This window comes from Oncorhynchus mykiss, chromosome 32 (assembly GCF_013265735.2).
Source record: "Oncorhynchus mykiss isolate Arlee chromosome 32, USDA_OmykA_1.1, whole genome shotgun sequence".
Taxonomy (NCBI): domain Eukaryota; kingdom Metazoa; phylum Chordata; class Actinopteri; order Salmoniformes; family Salmonidae; genus Oncorhynchus; species Oncorhynchus mykiss.
The window spans coordinates 28,299,289-28,318,728 of record NC_050572.1 but is presented as its reverse complement, the minus strand read 5'-3'; the positions used below and the strand labels follow the sequence as shown (position 1 = coordinate 28,318,728).

At 45.7% G+C, this 19,440-nt stretch overlaps 1 protein-coding gene across 3 annotated transcripts in view; it reads right to left on the bottom strand.

Annotated features, from left to right (window-relative positions):
• The window catches only part of LOC110488210 (protein Jumonji), an 85,204-nt gene extending 66,160 nt beyond the window's left edge, over positions 1-19,044 (bottom strand). For all 3 annotated transcript variants that reach the window (XR_005041416.1, XR_005041415.1, XM_036971818.1), the window contains exon 1: positions 18,474-19,044. Coding sequence is in view for 1 of the 3 variants with exons in the window: in XM_036971818.1 (XP_036827713.1) it covers positions 18,474-18,518 (45 nt within the window). In the remaining 2 variants the exon portion in view is untranslated. The remainder of the gene's footprint in view (positions 1-18,473) is intronic.
• Between the last annotated feature and the right edge of the window lie 396 nt (positions 19,045-19,440).

Sequence of the window (19,440 nt, the reverse complement as noted above, 5' to 3'; positions counted from 1 at the left end):
AGGTCCACATTCAAAAAACTTCACCAGGCAGGCACAAAATGGATGTTAAGAGAGAGAGCGAGAGAGCGAGAGAGCGAGAGAGAGCGAGAGAGAGAGAGGAAAATAAAGGATGCTGTGCCCTTAGGAACTCTTTCAACCCACACACAGAAGTAGGACTATCTCCTAGGCCAGATTATGTACTAGACTTCCTGTCGCTACAGTAATATCAAATAGATAACCATTCAAACACGGTTTATGACTGCTGTTGCAGATTTGATTGTTATGTTGGAAGCAACATAACACACTTTCCACAAGGGCCCATTTTCAGATGCAAGTTGGCCCTCCAGTAAAATCTATACAACACGATGCAGGAATGTAACAAACATCAATATGAACATTCCAGGGTTAACAAATAGTCTTTAAATAATCTGTCCTAGCAGCCCTCTCCTCTCGGGTCGGTCATAAATCCATATAAGGGCATTAGTACTTCCGCTCTAGAGTAAGCTACATTCCACTGGGTCATTGAGCGTCCAATTTAAATAAATCTGGACTCGGAGCCACCAGCCATGTGTTGCTTGGGCTTGGCTATACTTTGGAAGTTTACATTGGAACACCCAACATTCTGTCTGTGCATGTTTCACTTATGTCTCAATCACAGGCATGTGCTGTCGCTGAGGCAGAGAGGCCTTGTTCATTGCTTTTGTAGTTGACATATTTCTGTCTGCTGCTGAAACAGTTCAGTTGTATTAGAACACGTCATCAGCTAAGCCCCCAGACCCCCCCCACCCCCCACCCCGTGCCAAACTCTAGAACCCTTAATGAAGTCATCAGCCTGGTGCTGCCTGGGAGAGAGGACAGATCAAAGACTGGGCTACAGAGGCAGCCCTGAGCGAGCTCATGGTGGGGTCAGGAGAACCCACTACCACTGCAGTGCTGTGACTCCTCATTCAGAAAAACAGCGTTTATATTAAACAGCCCATGTATACAGTCTGGATGGGTGTTTATAGGTCTACAGTGACCTTGTCTGACAGACTAATGGAGGAGCCCCTCTGTGCCTTAATAATGCAAAACCCCATACCCAAACAAATGACTCAGTACAGCCTGTTTAATATGGTGGTGGAGGAACAAACCACCGGAGGTTCAGTCAGTTAGGTGTATCATGTGACCAAGTTAAAGCAACACTGACACACAGACCATTCAAGCCTTGCCAACGCTTTGTGTCAGACTACTCTGACCACTGTCTTATCAAGTTCCTCTTTCATACCCTCTGAAGACCCCGATGGCCACCCTGCTGCTCATCCCACTTCAGCCCACCCAGGTCACATTGTTAGGGCCTAGATGCTTGGTTGACTGGATGCCTCCCGGCTCCGGAAGCCACTGGAGGTCATTTGTCTTTGATGGTTAGTAACTTGTTCTCCCCTCCTTGGCAAGTCGTCTCTTCTCAGAGTAATGTTGTTAGCCAGGGGGCGGTATGCCCCAGAGACAGACAGGGTTCTTCAACCTGAAACCAAAAACACATGGAGAAACAACTACACCACAAAACCAGTTATAAATGTCCACCGAATCACAGGATAGAGAGCTGAAACACTACAGACTGAAGTGGAGAAACGGTTTCTCTCTGAAGAGCCACCTCGTACCCGTGCACCGGTACTCCTTGTATAAAACCTTGTTATTTATTTTAAGGAAGCATTTCACAGTAAAGTCTACACCGGTTGTATTCGACGTGGGTGACAAGCACATTTGATCTGAACATTTCACAGATTCTGACATCACCACAAGGCACCGACAGCAGCAAGAGGAATGACTGAGAGTTTCCTTTGGTAACAACACTAGTTTCCTTCAGCTCAGTCTAATAACAGGGGAGGATCTCAAACATTTGTCAACAAAGCAGGGAGCTTCTAGTAGAGGATGAACTAAGAGGGGAAAAAAAATGTAAAACACTTCCGATATTGATGTCATCTTCCTAACAACCCCCTCGGGTCACAACCCACATAACGATTGGATGTGATGCAGGGAGGGGAAGCGCTGAGGAAAGTACTGTGACTCAGCCATCCTGAATCATTCTTTCATGTCGTCTTCATCAATATTCTACGGACAGGGGAGGTTCTCATGAACACATTTCTGCTGGGTGGGAAATACGTTCGCAAAACATGTGCTTGATTTCAGCATGCAGGGGCAGAGGAGGCTGACGAGAATTAACAGTTCATGTTGACAGCACCATAAAAACAAAAAACGGGATGTAGGTCCTCGCATCACCCTGACGGCTCCTAATTGTACACTTCCTTATCAGGAAAGGAAACTTCCTCAGTCCCTCCCACCCCCATATCTTCTTCCTTTTTTAATCAGTCTTCACTTCCGCCTGGCTGTTCAGGCTGGCTGGGTGCCAGTGGGCTCAGGGGGGGGGGACTACACTGTCAGAGGTGGTGTCTACTGGACTGCCAGTCTTGGAACTAAAATGACACAGAAGTGGATCAGTTTTACCTCCTACAGGCAGGAGGGACTGGTTGTGAACAGTTAAACCTGTTCTGTTCTAATCAGGCCACTGTCACTCCTTTTTACTTGAACAATAAAATATCAAACTCATTTAATATCACCCTGCCTAGATTTAGAATAATCAATATCAATTATGTCAGTCTGGGTGCAGACTGTACCTGCCTCCAAGCTGATCTGAGCTACCTCAGCTTGCATTCACATTCCACTCATTCTCTGGGCCAGAAGAAGCGCTGTTTGAACTGTATGACAGAAGTGTGGAGGAATGAGGGAGAGAGCTCAAAAAAGTGAGAGCCTTGAATTGAGCTTGGTGGTGCTGTCCTATCAGAAGCTGCCAAACAGACACAGCATCAGCCAAAAGAGAAACCATGAGGGTAGCTCAGTCTCAGATAGACCCAATTATACACAGACACTCCCTCGCGCACACACACACAGTCCCACAGGGGCCTCTGTCTGAATATTTAGAGGGTTCTCCCGGTTTAGATGAGAGCTGTGTTGTTGCAGGGAGGGCCTGTTCCCAGTAGACAGACATGAGCCATAGGAAGCCACAAGGTTTCTAACCCCACTGAACCACAGTTCCCTGTAGACAGACAGACTGGTCTGAGCCCAGCTACCAGCATGTGTAGGGCTGTCTCGTCTTGGAGTGGCTCTCACAACAAATTGTTCAGGGGCTGGGTTGGGGGAGGATGCTGGAGACAGGTTAACTACCACTGTCTACACACAGCGGAAACCAGAAAGTACAGAAGTCACTGGCCCAAACATCTGTTATTCAGAGAGCAGCCATTGACATCTCTCCCAGTCTTCCTCCCTCCACTGTCAGTGCCAGAGGATATTGCCAGTCAAAGTGTGACATAGTCAGAGTCTACCATTAGTTTCTTGATCATCTGCTCTGTAGAAAACATGTGGGTCCTTCTCCTCTGGTTCCTCCTACCCTCTGCAGCCCAGTCAAGGCAGTGGTGGGATTTCGATTTGAACCAGGCTAACCAACTATGTATCCTCAATTCGCCATGTTAACAAACATCACATGGTATTTCTATTTTCTCTGCGGTCATTATTTTGCAAATTACCTGTCCTCATATGGGTACTAAAACTTTATTTTCTAGAAGCTACTTCGGAACACTTGGAAGATACTGTATTGGAGTAGGCAGTTCTGTGGTAAAACCTTTGACATCAGAGGATGTTCCCCTTGTGCTAGCCAGTGTGATTTTTTCCCCAGGGTTCACACCCACTCATTTCCAACTTAAAATGTTTAACTGTACCACCTTCTCACATTGTAGTTAAAGTCAATTAAGTTATGAAAAAAATGGTATGTTCCATTCCATGTTATGATATATATATATATATATATCTTTTTTTTAAACTCCCCTCCCCCATCTTCCTTACTTTCCCCTCATATAAGAAGACAGACAAGTCTATGGAACAACCAGCGCACAGAAAGCTTTTGTTTCCATACCAACACTTTCCCCCAGCTCCCACCCACACAGAAGTCTGCTCCCTGGGATCACAATCCACGTGATGCAAGGCTTTGCTACAGACTCACAGTATGGTCCATTGTAATTGTTTTCGAATGGCCACCAACAGACCAGGCAGAGGAAAAATGTGGCATCATCTTGGGTTAAAAATGAAGAGGTAATGAGACCAGACTATTTCCTGCAAATCAGTGACAAATGTTTTCCATTTCCCCTTCATCTGATAATCTTTCTCTCATAGTGAAACTCCTCTGACACCAGTCTTCCTGTCAGATGGCAGTGGGGATCCCCCTATCAGGTGGCAGATTTCTGAATGGACCCTAGTCCATGACCCACAATGCCATGATAGTGATGTAACCATCTGAACAGGAAGAGCAGCCAGAAGGATCCTGTTTAGTCGCCAAAGGAAACACGGTCCATCTCCCTACAGCGCTGCTTTCTGCAGGCTAGGACCGATGGGAAGTTTCTCAACCACACTTTAGGTGAATTCTCCGGGTTCCACTAACAGACTAGGGTTGGTTGGTCACCCACTTACAGGAGGATCCCCGTGTGTCACAGTGCCAGTCATCTGAAGAAGAAGACCACACCCCCCTTCCGAGGAGAAGTCGTCATTGAAACTGTTCTCTGGTTTAAGACCAGGCTGCAGTCTACCCCAGAGAGCACCAGTCACAGCTTACATATCAAATACATGGGAATTTCTGCCAATTCTCTTCGCACGCACGAGTCAGTCTGAATGCTGGTAAATGTGACGAGGTCTGAATGATGAAGGGATGAGAGAAGAAAAGAAGACATGAGGGGTGGCTTAGTGACCAGGGTCTGTGGAACGCTCCAGTGAGAGGGGAGAAGAGAGCCCTTACTGACAGACTGGATGACCTCTGATCCTGGCATGGAGGAAACTAGCGTACAACCACACAGGCTCCATGGTCCCCGAGTGGACTACCTCATATTGCCATGCATGACTGACAGTTAAGACAGCAGTGTTGGCCATTCGTAGACTTAAAACATCCATCTGGGATTCCATGCGGTTTGCGAGGCATGGATGCTTCAAATAACCCTGATCCAACATTACACAGAACCGCTGTGGTCTGAATACTTTATTGACACAGTTCACTCTGAACTCTGCTTCCATTGTAGTTGGCAGCATTGATCTCTAGTCATCTTTGTGTTTAAAGATGCTCTGCGTCATAGTCAGGATGGTACAGAGTGTCCTGAGAGCAGTAGTACCATCTTGAGCTCTCGTTTCAGCTCTTATTAGCCATTTAAACACATGACAATACCCAGGGGAGGGAGACAGGGGAGAAGAGGATAGGGAGACATCCCCCCCAGAGCCCCTCAACCCCCACAGTCTGGTTACACGGCTGCTCGCCTATCGAAAGCACTTTGTTCTGCCACGGAGACATCAGCCAATTACACAGCAGGGTGAGCAGGCAGCTTGGCAGGGATTGGCCTAGGCATGTGGGTGGCTCCACCCATTCTCCCCCATCCCCTAACAACAGCAGCAGCATGCTAGTCTCTCCCGCTTCCTCCCTCTCCTCTGCAGACCAACTGCTCTCGTCGATCACTCTCCCTCCAGTTCTGTCGCCCTGTTTTCCTGTCCGGTTTGGAGAAGCAGTCATCATCCTCCGCACCTCTCGCCATTTCCCCACCTCAACCACTCAGGACGACACTGAACAGAACCCTCCAAGCCAAGGGTTTCAGTGGTCACACACACACACACACACACACACACACACACACACCTCCTGGGCCTCTTGCCTAGCGGCTCAGAAGCAGTGGGATGTCAGGCTGGTTGCTGGCGGAAGGAAACACTGAACAGAAACAGAGAGGCTGAGGCAGCATAGGCATATCGTTCTACGCAGGTCCACTCTACGCAGCACAGAACAGAGTTGAACGAGGTCTCTGCTCTGACCTACTTTTCAATCATCACTACAGGAAGGGAACTGGGAGTAAAAGAGGCAGATGGTCACTTCCTCTATGACTGCTTAGGGATACACAGTTCCACAGACGACCAGGTGAAATGTTTCGTCACCCGGGGGGTTTGGGGGGGGGGGGGGGGGGGGTTATGTCATTGTGGCTCTCTGTCTTGGGCTCTCCCTCCCCTCGTCGTACTCCCTCGTTCCTCCAGCGAGGGGAGCAGAGCAGAAACAAAGAAAGAGGCCCTTCCCTTCCGCACAGAGAGGTGTTAACAGCAGCCTGCCTCACACAACACAACACAACACAACTCGGCCATCTTAATATGCTCTGCTCCATACGCCCTGTGTGTGTGTGCCTACATGCGTGCCTATACCCAGCGATCTGTCCAGGCTGTACCATGGATGGCACAGGTGGAGGCTGGCTGCCCGGGTATTTGGGAGTGCGAGCAGAATGTACCAGCTCAGACACACCGCCAGAACCTGTCTGAGCAGGAGCCGAGCCGTGAGACAGACCCTGGCCAGAATCATGTGGGAAGAGAGGAGAAAGGTTTGGGCGCGTGAGGAGGAGCAGTGGCCCTTTGATGAGATGGGACAAAAAGAGCCGCTGATTGACAGCTCATGCCCTCCTCTACTGTGAACGGGCAGTTGAATTACTATTGATTTATTTCAGAGTTGTAGAAGAAGTACGGATAAGATGCAATTTTTTTTGTGTATTATGAATACATTGAATAAATTATAATTTCACAATAAAATATATATAACGTGTGGTGTGTTCTTACAAGGATACTTGCCTTGTATACCTGTCCTTAGAAAATCATCCGTTTCGAATTCCAACATTCTTTCCCCTGTCTGTAGAGGCTTTATAGAGGAAACATCTTCAGCAGAACACAGCTGTGAATATCTCACATCCCTATTCAGACACCACAGCCTTTGTCCAAACAGCCTTGAGGAATAAAAGCCAGTTCGACGTAGAAAATACGTTGATACTGGGCTTGGCAATCCGCTTCAGTCCCATCCTCCTTTGTAAATACATTAGCTCCATTAAATCACAGGACACAAGACCTTTAACATTGCACATGTAATGCCTTTCTCCTTTGTTTGTCATTTAAAAAAAAAAAAAAAATACAACATTAAATATGGCCATCTGTCAATCAGCCATTGTAAGAGAAGCTGAATGATGAGTGAAGAGAATAAAGGTTCAGGTGCTTTCTAGATCCATGTTGTTGCTCAGAGTAGAATCACTGCTGTACAATGACTAGTCTCATATTACCATACAGTTGGGCTACACTATGCATGGCTGACCACACACACACACACACACACACACGGCTGACCACACCGTTTACAACAAACACCTGCACGACGTCAGGTTAGCGGGACAGAAAGAACAGGTTCACACACAAAAGGGAGGCATGTGGCCTTAGAGTCTCGTTCAGAACAGACAATTGCAGCATGGACGGAGGAGACGGGCAATGAAAAAGAGTAGGGGTGAGGAGAAAGAGAACCCACAGAGAGGGGGAGTTCCTAGAGTAGGAAAAAGGCCGCAGTAGTACTGCAGCTTACAAAATGACCCTTGGCACATTCAGTTTAATGCATTGGTGGTTATTTTTTCTCAGAGAGCAAACGGAAACCTTGTATTAAAGCTATTCATCAAATCCTTTGTGAGACAGAAGAAGAAAAAAAACAACACTTGGCCCCGAATACAAAAGTGAAGCAGAGAGCGGTAGAGGTTTAGACGCCAAGACGTCCTACTGACTGATAGAAGGTGATAACCTCCATTTGGCTGTCAATCTGTGGGCTCACTGGGAACAGCCATGTGTTTGAGGAGGAGACAGCTGCTTTTGGAATCAATTCCTCTGACAGGTTATTCATACATCAATGCCCTCATTTAGTGAGAGAATATGCACACTGCAGAGTCAGACACTCACAGCTTCAGCTTTTCCATGAATTCATTTTCACAGGACCGGAAAATAAAACAGTATGGTTTAGACCAGCCTTTCTCTGGTGAGAAGGGAGAACATTAAACTAAACTAGCATGAAGGGCTACTGTATACCTTGTGATGTTCGTATAGGGAACAAAAATAAACAACGTGTAAAGTGTTTGTTTCATGAGCTGAAATAAAAGATCCCAGAAATGTTCATTATGCACAAAAAGCTTCTCAAATTGTGCACAAATTTGTTTACATCCCTCATAGTGAGCATTTCTCCTTTGCCAAGGTAATCCATCCACCTCACAGGTGTGGCATATCAAGAAGCTGATTAAACAGCATGGTCATTACACAAGTGCACCTTTTGCTGGGGACAATAAAAGGCCACTAAAATGTGCAGTTGTCAACACAATGCCACAGAAGTCTCAAGTTGAGGGAGTGTACAATTTGCATGCTGACTGCAGGAATGTCCACCAGAGCCGTTGCCAGATCATTTAATGTTAATTTCTCTACCATAAGCCACCTCCAACACAATTTGAGAGAATTTGGCAGTACGTCCAACCGGCCTCACAACCACGTGTAACCACGCCAGCCCAGGACCTCCACATCCGGCTTCTTCGCCTGCGGGATCGTCTGAGACCAGCCACCCGGACAGCTGATGAAACTGAGGAGTTTTTCTGTCTGTAATAGGGTGTGGCATATGTGGGGAAAAACTCATTTGAATTGGCTGGCCTAGCTCCCAAGTGGATGTGATTATGCCCCCCAGTCCCACTCCTGGCTGCACCCCTGCAGAGTCATGTGAAATCCATAGATTAGGGGTCAAATCATTTATTTCAATTAACTGATTTCCCCATATGAACTGTAACTCAGTAAAATCATTGAAATTGTTGCATTTATTATTTTTGTTCAGTATAATATCAACATTGAGACATTTATAAAATGAAAGACAAGTAACCAGCCCCAATACATCATAAACTGACTATAGTCAAACTCAAATATCCATTTCAGTGGCATGGACTGAAGAGAATTTCAGTTTCTCTGGAGTGAGTTGGACAGGGCAAGGTAGGTGGTTGTCCCATGCCTGTGTGGGTGGCAGCATCACAGTCCTGTGGTTTTAGGACAGACAGAACAGGGCATAGCTCTGTAGCCGTTTCTCACAACCAAGCAGAGAGATTGACAGCCAGGGAGAGCCATGCAGCACAGTCAATTAGCAGCGGGGAAAACGTGTCTCGGAGAGACAGAGGGGCGGGGTAGTGGGAGGGTTACTCTTACCACAAAAACAGAGGAGCATTCTGCAGCTCTAATCATGCACAATCACTGCGCCATCATGGCGGTTGAGGAGCTGTGTTGACGCGAGAGTGAGGCGGCAGGCCCTGACTGAGCCGAGGCGCTAAGCTGCTTTGTCCCATCTGTAAAACGTCCAATCAGGGTCAGAGGGTTCACAGTATACAAATGCTGTGCTTAACCCCTAACCAACCTACCAGCCATGTTACAGGAACCAAAAGAACAGCAGCAGAAAATGTTGTTTGTTTTTTCTCTGCACTACGGTTACTCAATATAGTCCCGCCATGTGACCCTCACATTTCAACCATTTTTACTTTAACTCACAAGTCATTCTCCTTTCAGACGCTCAAAAAAAAAGTAGGCCTGAAAATGACCCATAATAAAAGGACTAATATTTCTGATGGAGAGAAGTTATTTTCAACAGGAGAAAAGAGCGAGTCAGCCAGCAACAGCAGCAGCCATGGCTTCAACAGATTCATGCCCCATAAAACCAGTGGTGGATGGATTTCAGAGAGCAGAGTCGCCTACCAGATGCTGGGAGATTAAATTATTATGTTACGTTGTAGTCGCACTACACTGCTCTAGTTGTTAGCTGGAGGAAAACAACTCAGGTCAGTGGATATCAGGGCCAAAACAAATTAAGTGGAGAGGTTTTCATGTGGTTTACTGGAGCTATAAGCTCCGCACTCCTGCAGCAGGCCCAGTGTACCAACAGGACACGCTGTGGGTGACCGATACAAGCGCCTAGCGATTAGCTGGCCTGGACTTTACAGGCCAGTTTGACTGGGAGGGAGAAACTTCAACTCTGTTACTAAAGCACTCTTCCATCTGAGACAATGAGCAGCCTGGTAGGAAGATAGGGCAAGGGGACAGTGTGGCTGAACTGTAGAGTGACACTCAAAAGCAGCAGGAGAGAAGGCTGAGTGTATTGCTAACTGTCAGGTAGATAAGATTAGCCGTTACTCTGCTGGTAATGGTGGCGACCGCAGCAGAACACACACAGTTGGCTGACCACAGAGGGGCCCCCGCCTGGCTCTGCACTGTGGTACTGCATATGGGCTCCCACAATCTCATGAACATAGAACAACAATACTGAGGTGGATCTAATAGCAAAACAAATACATATGTGTATATATACACACACACTTTTTTTTTTTTAAAGGGCCATTCCACGGCAGCATAGCATGGACAAATTTTTGGTATCTCAGATTGTTATGGCAATTCTCACACTGTATACACTTCATTGGGAAGAAGGATGTTTGATCTGCTTTTTACATTTGTAACGCAAGCAAAAAAAAAGAAAACATGATGAAAGTGGCCATTCAGAGTGCAGGGCCATATGACTGTAGATTACAGTGGGCCAGCCTGCTATCAACACAAAGCCAGGTGTTTAGCGGAGCTGTTCAGGATGTTCGGGGCTCACAACACTAAAGCCCCTCTCTGGCACAGAGCTGCAGAAAACGGGCAATTAAGAAGTGATTTTCACCTCACAGCTTGGCCCGTTGCCTCACAAAGAACCCTGCGGCAGCCTGGGGACTGCAGGAGAGAAGAGGCCCAGGGAAGGGGTTACAGGGGTAGGTGTTACGGTGAGGCGGCATACTCTGGATCCACGCGCAGAACATTATGATGATGTATGAGAAACGGTGCGATACAGAGGGAGGAGGGAAGGATCTCCAGCAGATTAGAGGTTGTACAGAGAGGAGCAGCTGGTTTGACTCATACCTCGTTCCCTCTCGCGCCTCCTTCCTGCTCTTCTCATTATCTCACTCCTCTCCCCGCTTGTTGGTAATTGAGCTCAAACGGGATCCTGCTGGAGGTGAAATAAATGTACTTCGTCTCGGGCACAGACAAACCTGTCACCCCTTACAGGATCCTCTGCCAACATCACAGTAAACAGGAGAGCCAGTCACACACCTGTCCCATCAGGCCATGTCAGTCACCCAAAGCCTGACACCAAACCATGGCTGCTGCCTCAGTCAGCAGGTCTGGCAGATTGTCCAGTGATCAAGGTACTCGGCCAACCTTGAAGGAGGAGAGTCTACCGGTGGTTCCACTCCACTATGTCTGAGCACTAAGCCAGTAAGACCATTCAATACTAAGCCAGAGGAAACCAAATGGCTGCCGCTCCTCCACTCAATCTCCATTCAGGTAGTCAAGTAAATGTGTCAACAATGGCTGATAGGAGTAAATGCCACAGTTGATTTCAGTGGAACTCTGTTTTACAATAGCAGGTAATGGTTTCATTCAAAATACAATAGTATGCTATTAAAGGGATAGGCCTGATACAGCTCGTTCTGTCAGACAATACCTTAGTTATTGCTGTGTGAAATGCTTGGAGTACCAGAGGAGTGTAAATTGCCACACATTTCACACCACAGTAAGTCATGCCTCTCAGCCGGTTATACAACCACCACTCAGTACATTCTGTGCAGGGATACTTTAATCTAACTTCAGCTCTCCACTATGTTCAGACACTTGAGTGTCAAGTCTGAAACAGACAGATGCTCCGCTCCGTTCTGCCCCACTCCAGCAGTTGCTATAGTAACGGAGTGGTTAGGCCTCCTCTGATGGCACGGAGTAGAAAAAAAGATAAACTTCTGGTCACTATGGTTACCCTGTCTTTAGGGTGACTTCCAGATTCAGTTTACATTACATGGCAGAGTTGGTTTGGGTTGAACTTTAGGATGACCAACTGAACCATTACTAATCTCATACTCTGCTCTGTCAGATTATACTGTAGGCCTAGATGGACATCTATGGGCCCTAATGGCTGTAGTGTAAATCAGCTGTACATGACTTATGGAATGGGATTTAAGCCAGGCTTTGTTCTCTGTGTCTACAGTATATGAATCTGTCATGAGCTACATTTACTCCATGAAGTAATTAAAATCAGTTTCCAGAACCGACTCGGTCATTAGCTACGACAGTGCCCAATTTAATTATTTCTATCCTCTTTAGTTTGCTCTGACTGTCACAGGTTGTGTTTTAGTGCTGCCTTTGGGCCTGTTATTTGATCCAGGGCCAGGGGGCAGGGCCAGCCTTTCAGCCTGGGCTTTGGCTCCCTTCCATGGGTGTACCAAACACTACAGTATCCTGCTGTGAGGCCTAGTGGAAACTTAGCAGCTAGAAGTGCCATTAAAATGTTGCCATTGTGCAGAGAGGAGATCAAAGACATTACTTTTGACAGACAATCACATTTCTGAAAATTCTTATATTTAAAAATTAATCTCACTGTTAGGTCATAATGAACATCTGTCAAAGTGCTTTATGAAATCACATAATATTTTGAGTCATCTTCATGTTTCCATGTTTCAGGCCGCCAAGGCAACAGCAACACTTTAATGACCGCGTGGCTAACCAAACCCCTGGCCTCATGGGTATAGCTGACCCACAGGGACAAAGCACAGGGTGCCGGTTTATGGTGCGAGGGAGAGGCGGGGTATTCACAGTTTAGACTCCAGCTGCATGACATCTATCTGGGGAAGCTTCCAACGTTTCCTTTGGCAGCCTGAAGCGAGAACAACAAAATGGGGGAAGAGTGCAGTGAGAAGAAACCACCAAGGAGACAGATCTCCCACCAAACAGATGATGAATACATAAACACACTAAACTAATATAAGAGTGCTGAAAGCAGCAAGAGCCCACCGCCACAGCCCCAACCCCTCAGCAGTTTGGAGGAGAATCTATGGCTAAGCGGGAGAGAACCGCCGTAGCGTTATGCTCTCGTGCTGATCCCGCTGGAAATGGTGTCGCTCAGCTCTTTGTACCTGGCTGAGTAATGACACCGAGTGAATTACATTTTTTTTCATTTTTTAAAGAGCCACTCCGTATTCTATTACAAGACGAGATGGAGCGGGAGACTAATGCATTTCTCACGGCGATGGAGCACACAGAGCTGTAACTCTGAAACTCGTCTCCATTGACCTAAAAATAAAATCAACTGTTTCTTGTCTCCCCACCTTTGAGAGACCACCACACCCCCTCGCCCCACACACTCTAGCCCACTTTCGCTTTGCACACAGCTCACACAAAGCCAATGCCTAACTACTCCAGCAGTTTATAGTGAGCCGAGTACACAATGTAGCCACTTTCGGACAAGCTCATTACTGTAGAAAGCCGAGGGGAGCTGCCACCCAGAGTTAGGCCTGTCCTCTAAGGGGCTGATGCATGTTGAAAAGGCTGCATTAACATGCACTGAGAGGGAGGTCATCTTTCAGAAACGACCCAGGCTTTTGAGGCTCAAAGGCCTCAAAATGGCTGCAATAAAAATGGAAAGAGTAAAAAGATATCTTCATCGTCACAGTAAATGTGACATCGGAGAAACGCTGACTACAATGTAACAACCTGTGGATAAGTCAGTGTGCCAATCTAACACAGAGCAGTGGCCAAAAGGTCCATGTGAGCTCTCTGGCAGGAAACAAATATATTATACAGCGTCATTACAAACATCACCCTGATTGCATCACTCATGATTCATAGAGAATAAATTGGAGGAAACCCAGAACTACATAAGAGTTTTGTTATGACTGCACGACGACTCAGTCAGATACTGTATGAGTAAATACGAGGCCTATAAACCAGGTATAACACTAAGCACTAACACAACTGTGTAGTCTGATTATCAACAGTCTAATGTAAACTATATTTAGACATTGACTATAATGATTTATAAATCATGTTGAATAACACTAAAAATAACACTCCCATTTCCCATTGAGCAGCTTGTAGCCATACAGGCGTTAAGAGTCTAATGCGGATCAATATAATCAAAGGCTCCATTCTATTGCTTTATCCCTGGAGGCTTACTGCTGCCTGATGAAGACAAGTCCGAGTGGTAGAGGGGGATCTGGGGATAATACCAGATTGACCGAGAGCGTATAAAACTGACCTGCTGTCTGTGGTTGGACACTCTCCGTAGGGTAGGTAGAAAGTGGATGTTTTCAGGTTTCAAAGATACAGTATTTTCAACCTAACTTCCGTTTCTCCAGAGAACAGAAGTGGGGACTCCGCTCCGGTGTCTTTCTAGGGCTTCTTCTAGGGCACCATCAGTTTCATTAGGCTTTACAGTCAGTAGAGACTCACTAGATCTCTAAACATGACCTCATCCATTCAGCTGGTGAGGTTAAGGTCTCTTGTTCATAATGGCCTCCATTCTAGTGACAGTCCAGTCGCCCCTGTTCTGCCCTCCAGTCAAACCTATGGAGCCTCCCTAGTACTGTCCAGCTTAGTGTCCAGTGTCCTCCCTCCTCAGAGCTTAAGCATGTTAAGGCCAAACCAAAGACATCTAAAATGTTGATTCAGCTTCTCAGGGATCCTGGACGGATGAGCTGTGGCTGCCACACACACACTTTGTGTAGACAGCTTGTGTCCTCTCAGGGCTGTCCAGCTGTCCGGCCAAACCCACAGGAGTAGGACGACATAAATCACGGAGCAAAATTAAACAGTGCATTCAGTGAGAATGTGGTGTACGTGACACACACACACACACACACATATATATAGATCCAGAATACACATGGTTTAAGTGACATTATTTATATAAGCTGAACAGTCTTTCAATACAGCACAATGTCCGACACATTGTCCTCTCAGAATATTGGCACATACGATAGTGTATATTTTAGACTGGATTATAGTCCATAGGGAAACATCCTCCTCCGCACAGACAGTCATTACCCACATCAACACAGCAGGCACATTCCTTACACTGTGTTCACCTGTCTGGTACAGTAAGGCATGATCCTAGCTGGTAGTTTGCCCATAAACAGGTTGGTCTAACTAACAAAGGAGGAACTGTGGCGTGTGCAGAGAATGTCCCGAGATGATAACAGCTGATAAGAGAAAGGTCACATTACATGACAGAGTAAGAGGGTCAGGGTGTGTGACGTAAAGCTGCCATAAAAATCGGGACAGAGAGGAGAGAGAGAGAGAGAAAACGGAGAATAGGAAGCGATGGGCTGGCTGCTGCTGATCACCGGCGGCCCAAATTAAAACCGGCAGTTTGGGGAGCTCCCGTAACGATGCAGTAAAGTGGAACATTGTCTGTTGGCAGACAGCAAAACACTGAGAAGAACTGAATCAAAATGCTGTGTCTAGCAGCTCCCTGCCTTCCAAGATATACGGCTCTCCACATACTGTGGTGTCAGTGGTGCTTCCGATATAAGAGAGGATATAACTAGAGCTAATACTGAGAACGCTTGACGAGAAGGTGCGAGGGAGGGTAGTGGTATAGAGTAAGGATAAAGTATCTGAAACATTCCTGTTACAACCTCCCTAACTCACAGCATCTCACTGACCCAGTTACAGTGCCAGGGCTCCTCAGAGAGGAACTAAGGATAAAAATTAATAAATGACCATCTGCATTAAAACAGAAGGTTATATTAAGCACATTCATGCTCAGGTCCACAAACCCTTGTGTGAACATGAGGCCCACATTTAAATAGTAAAGCTGAAGGACTGGGGAGGGAGAGTGAGAGGGGACGGAACCTTTACAGGCCTCGTTCCCGGCCCCCGCTCTATTTTTGTTTCCTCTTTTTGTGCGCCACACACTGCAGAGGATTTTTCAAATTCGCCCTCATCAGTTGTGCGACTGATGAAACACTGACAGCTTCTTTACATTTGTAAAGACCCCTGCAGCAGCTGTGCTTATCCCAGCACACAGCCCGGCTCTATCCCACCACACAGCCCGGCTCTATCCCAGCACACAGCCCGGCTCTATCCCAGCACACAGCCCGGCTCTATCCCACCACACAGCCCGGCTCTATCCCACCACACAGCCCGGCTCTATCCCACCACACAGCCCGGCTCTATCCCAGCTCTATCCCACCACACAGCCCAGCTCTAGCCCAGCTCTATCCCACCACACAGCCCGGCTCTATCCCACCGCCCAGCCCAGCTCTATCCCACCACACAGCCCAGCTCTATCCCACCAAACAGCCTGAGAACAGTCTTGTCAGGACAAATTGGCCCTGGCTGCACAACTCCTCTCAATGCTATGTTCAGTTAAACACCACAAACATAACTAATGCTGCTTCCCAATTGACCTAAACCCACCCCAACAAATTCACTGAATATACAAATATAGAATTCCAGAATAGGAGATAATGTGTTTGTGCCTCTAAATGTCTGTCAAATTGCCAGGCAAAGTGATCAGCCATCATAGAAACCAGAGTTATTTGAGAGGGCCTGTTTTAACTTTTGTGTCCTATCAAAAGGAGCGGTAACTGCCTTACCTTGTTTGCTTTTATTACGTTTTTTCCCCTGACTGATGAATTTTAATAACATGGATGGAGCACATGGGGGAGAATAACAACTCCCAGTGTTCCAGGGGACATGCTTAAGCCAAGCATGGATAATTGTCTAACGCTAATTAAGGGGAGGTTAAACCAGAGGGGCCAAGAGTTGTTGAGGGGGAGGGTGTTGCGTTTTGAGTGGGGGCCCAAAGAGAGGGGGGCACCTCCAGGTTGTTTTGTTGTTTGCATGGTTTGTTCGGAGCAGATTTCTACCCCAGCTGCTGCACCTCAGCAGATGTGAAAGCCATGTTATGTGCGTGCCCATTCCACACACAGCCACATGAGCATACATCTATAATTACACAAGTTATTAAGAATAAAATATAAAAATAGACCATTTTAGACTTCAGGCGCAATTTTTTCCCCATGTCCTTTTCACTGTCAAATCATCTCGCCAGGCCCCAAAATAAAGTTGGCAATGTAATGTATTGATTACTTTAATAGCGTTGCCATAAGAGGCGAGTATTTTGGGGAGAAAGAGTATCAAACTCATGGGGAAATGTACGGACTAAATCAAGTTTGAAAACTATATGTTTAACACTTCAAGAATTAAGTATTATTTCACCTCATAATATAAAAAGTATAATGTTTCAACCACGTTATTAGAGTGGAACGCTTGGGGAAGGCAACAATCGCCAGTTATGATGGACTTTGATTATTCTCAGTGCATCGTGGGCCACAAACAAAGTAGCCCAGTCAGCAGCAGGCCCACACGTGGCCAAAATGTTTTGAGATTAGTTCAATGGTAACAAAAAGGTACATCTGAAATAAAAATGTATTATTCATTGTGGTTCATAATAACTTCACATTGTTTTCACGCGAGGAAACTTCACACGAGAACACACGCTGTAATGTGAGGGTTAAACTCAGCCATGCGATGTGCTGAGTGTCTCCGTTTGAGAGTACGCCATTGTTTAGCTTACGCCCGTTTTAAACCCCCATTTAAAATACTTTAAATGTTGTAGGTTACACCGAGGGTAAAAACCTTGAAATTACCAACATTGATATCGCCCCCTTCTGCCAAATTCGCCGGTATTAGGTAATCGCAGAAAGAAAATGGTCGCTTCTTGCTTCCCCTTCACATGAACCTCTGCAATGCGACTGAAACACTACCTCAACATTACACCATAAACAAGCTAGCGCTTAAATCAACTAACCGCTGACATTTCGTTTAGTTGCATCCATGGTCTCTCGTCTGCTTAAAAACTATTGACTGGAGATAACCCGAATAATAAATAAAAAACTATCAGAGAATCGAACAATCTTGCTCAGCAAGCTCAGGCTGCAATATATCCCATTCACAGAGGTCACACAGACGTGCTACGCGAAATTAAAATGATCAGACACTTTATTGCATATATATGTTAGTAAGCAAACGCAGACAAGCAACTCCTCCCGAGCGTTCCGCTACGATTGGAAATTATTGGAAATTCTACGGAAATGTTCAATTGCCTGACCCCCTTTCTGCGCTCTCCCCTTACGGAGAAAATTAAAGAGCTACAGTCCACTCGTCATGGTCGGACGGTGCTAGTCAGGTACTCTCAAGTCGCATCAACATAAATAAAGTGAATATTGTGATATCCAATAGCAAAACGAGGTGTTCATTTATAAATAACACAGTTTATATAGGGCTACTCAGCATGGGGTATAGAACACGGAATCAGCCATGGGCGATATGGCTGTGTCTTCATGGCTCTGAAAGGGGCTATGGGAGAAAACAAAGACATTCTGAAAACAATTAGCCAGCTCTTGTGGAAAATTCTGACTTAATCAATCAATCTCACACAACAAGTCGTTTGTTATATTGTACAGAGATGATTCCAGAATGCGCATTGCCCTTCCATGGATAGTTAATAATCAAATAAATCGTCTTGTCTGATGTTGAAGAAATTTAGCAAAATAGACAATTTAAATAAAGTATAATTGATAACACATTCTACAACTTTACCATCTAAAAGGGAAATTCGGCCCCAATAGGCCACAGCTGTGTAATGGTAACCTTCACACTCCGTGATCGAAGTTTATGCATTTTCTTCAAAACAGGCGAAATGAACGTGCAAACTTGTAAAGGTTAAATTATTTTACACATTGGACAATAATAGGCTAGTAGTTACTCACGTATTTCTTTTGGATGATATTCCTCTTAGGTCTTTCCTTGCTCATTCTGCAATCCAAAATGTTTTGCTAAAGAGAGAATGGCCACATGAATTTCTTTCTTTGACTCTCGCTTCTCCCGGAGCACACCAAACAATTTAAATCCCCGGTCTGTGAGCTCTCTGGTTTTGTAGAATCCTCGCTTTGGGTTTCCCTTGACGATCTGGATTTCGTCGTTAGATTCCAAATTAAAGGTCCACGACGAACGGAGACAAACAAAAAACAAACTCACTTCGGAATAACATATTCAAAACAATTCACAACAAATAACTTCCATTCGTAGAAAAACCATTGACGTTCTCTCTCCCAGCTATCCTGAACGACATGGATATTCTAAGGTATTAGTCTGTTCTTTGAAAAGAGTCACATCTTGTGTGAGAAGAGGATTTAAATCGAACCAAATAAATAAAATAAAAAAGGTTCGATGTTCCGTTTTGGCTGGAACTATCAGGCGACGAGTGTAGACTACTCCAGCACCGCAGCTATTCTAAACGAGGCGAGTTTCTTTCTTCCCCTGGTTCAGCCTATCACATCCGTTACCATGGACAGCGGCAACTTTAAAAGGCCGTTTTTCAGGCACCGAGTAAAAATGATTTTACAAAACGCGAGATGAATAATATATCCGGGATAAAGTAGCCTATCTTGTTTGAATGAATGGGATCCCCACATGTAGGCTAGCTGGTTCTTCGCTAATTACAAGTTACTTCGTTTCCTATTTCTCCTCAGTGGCTCCAGCGATCCTGTGAAAAGCTGACCTGGAGCCCATTCATATTTAGTGTGCAAATTAGCAACATTGTTTCAAGCCCTCAATCTATGCAATGCTAATGCTACAAAGTAATTTACCATGTTTTTTTTATTTGACTTAACTAGGCAAGTCAGTTAAGAACACATTCTTATTTACAATGAAGGCCTACCCCAGCCAAACCGGGAT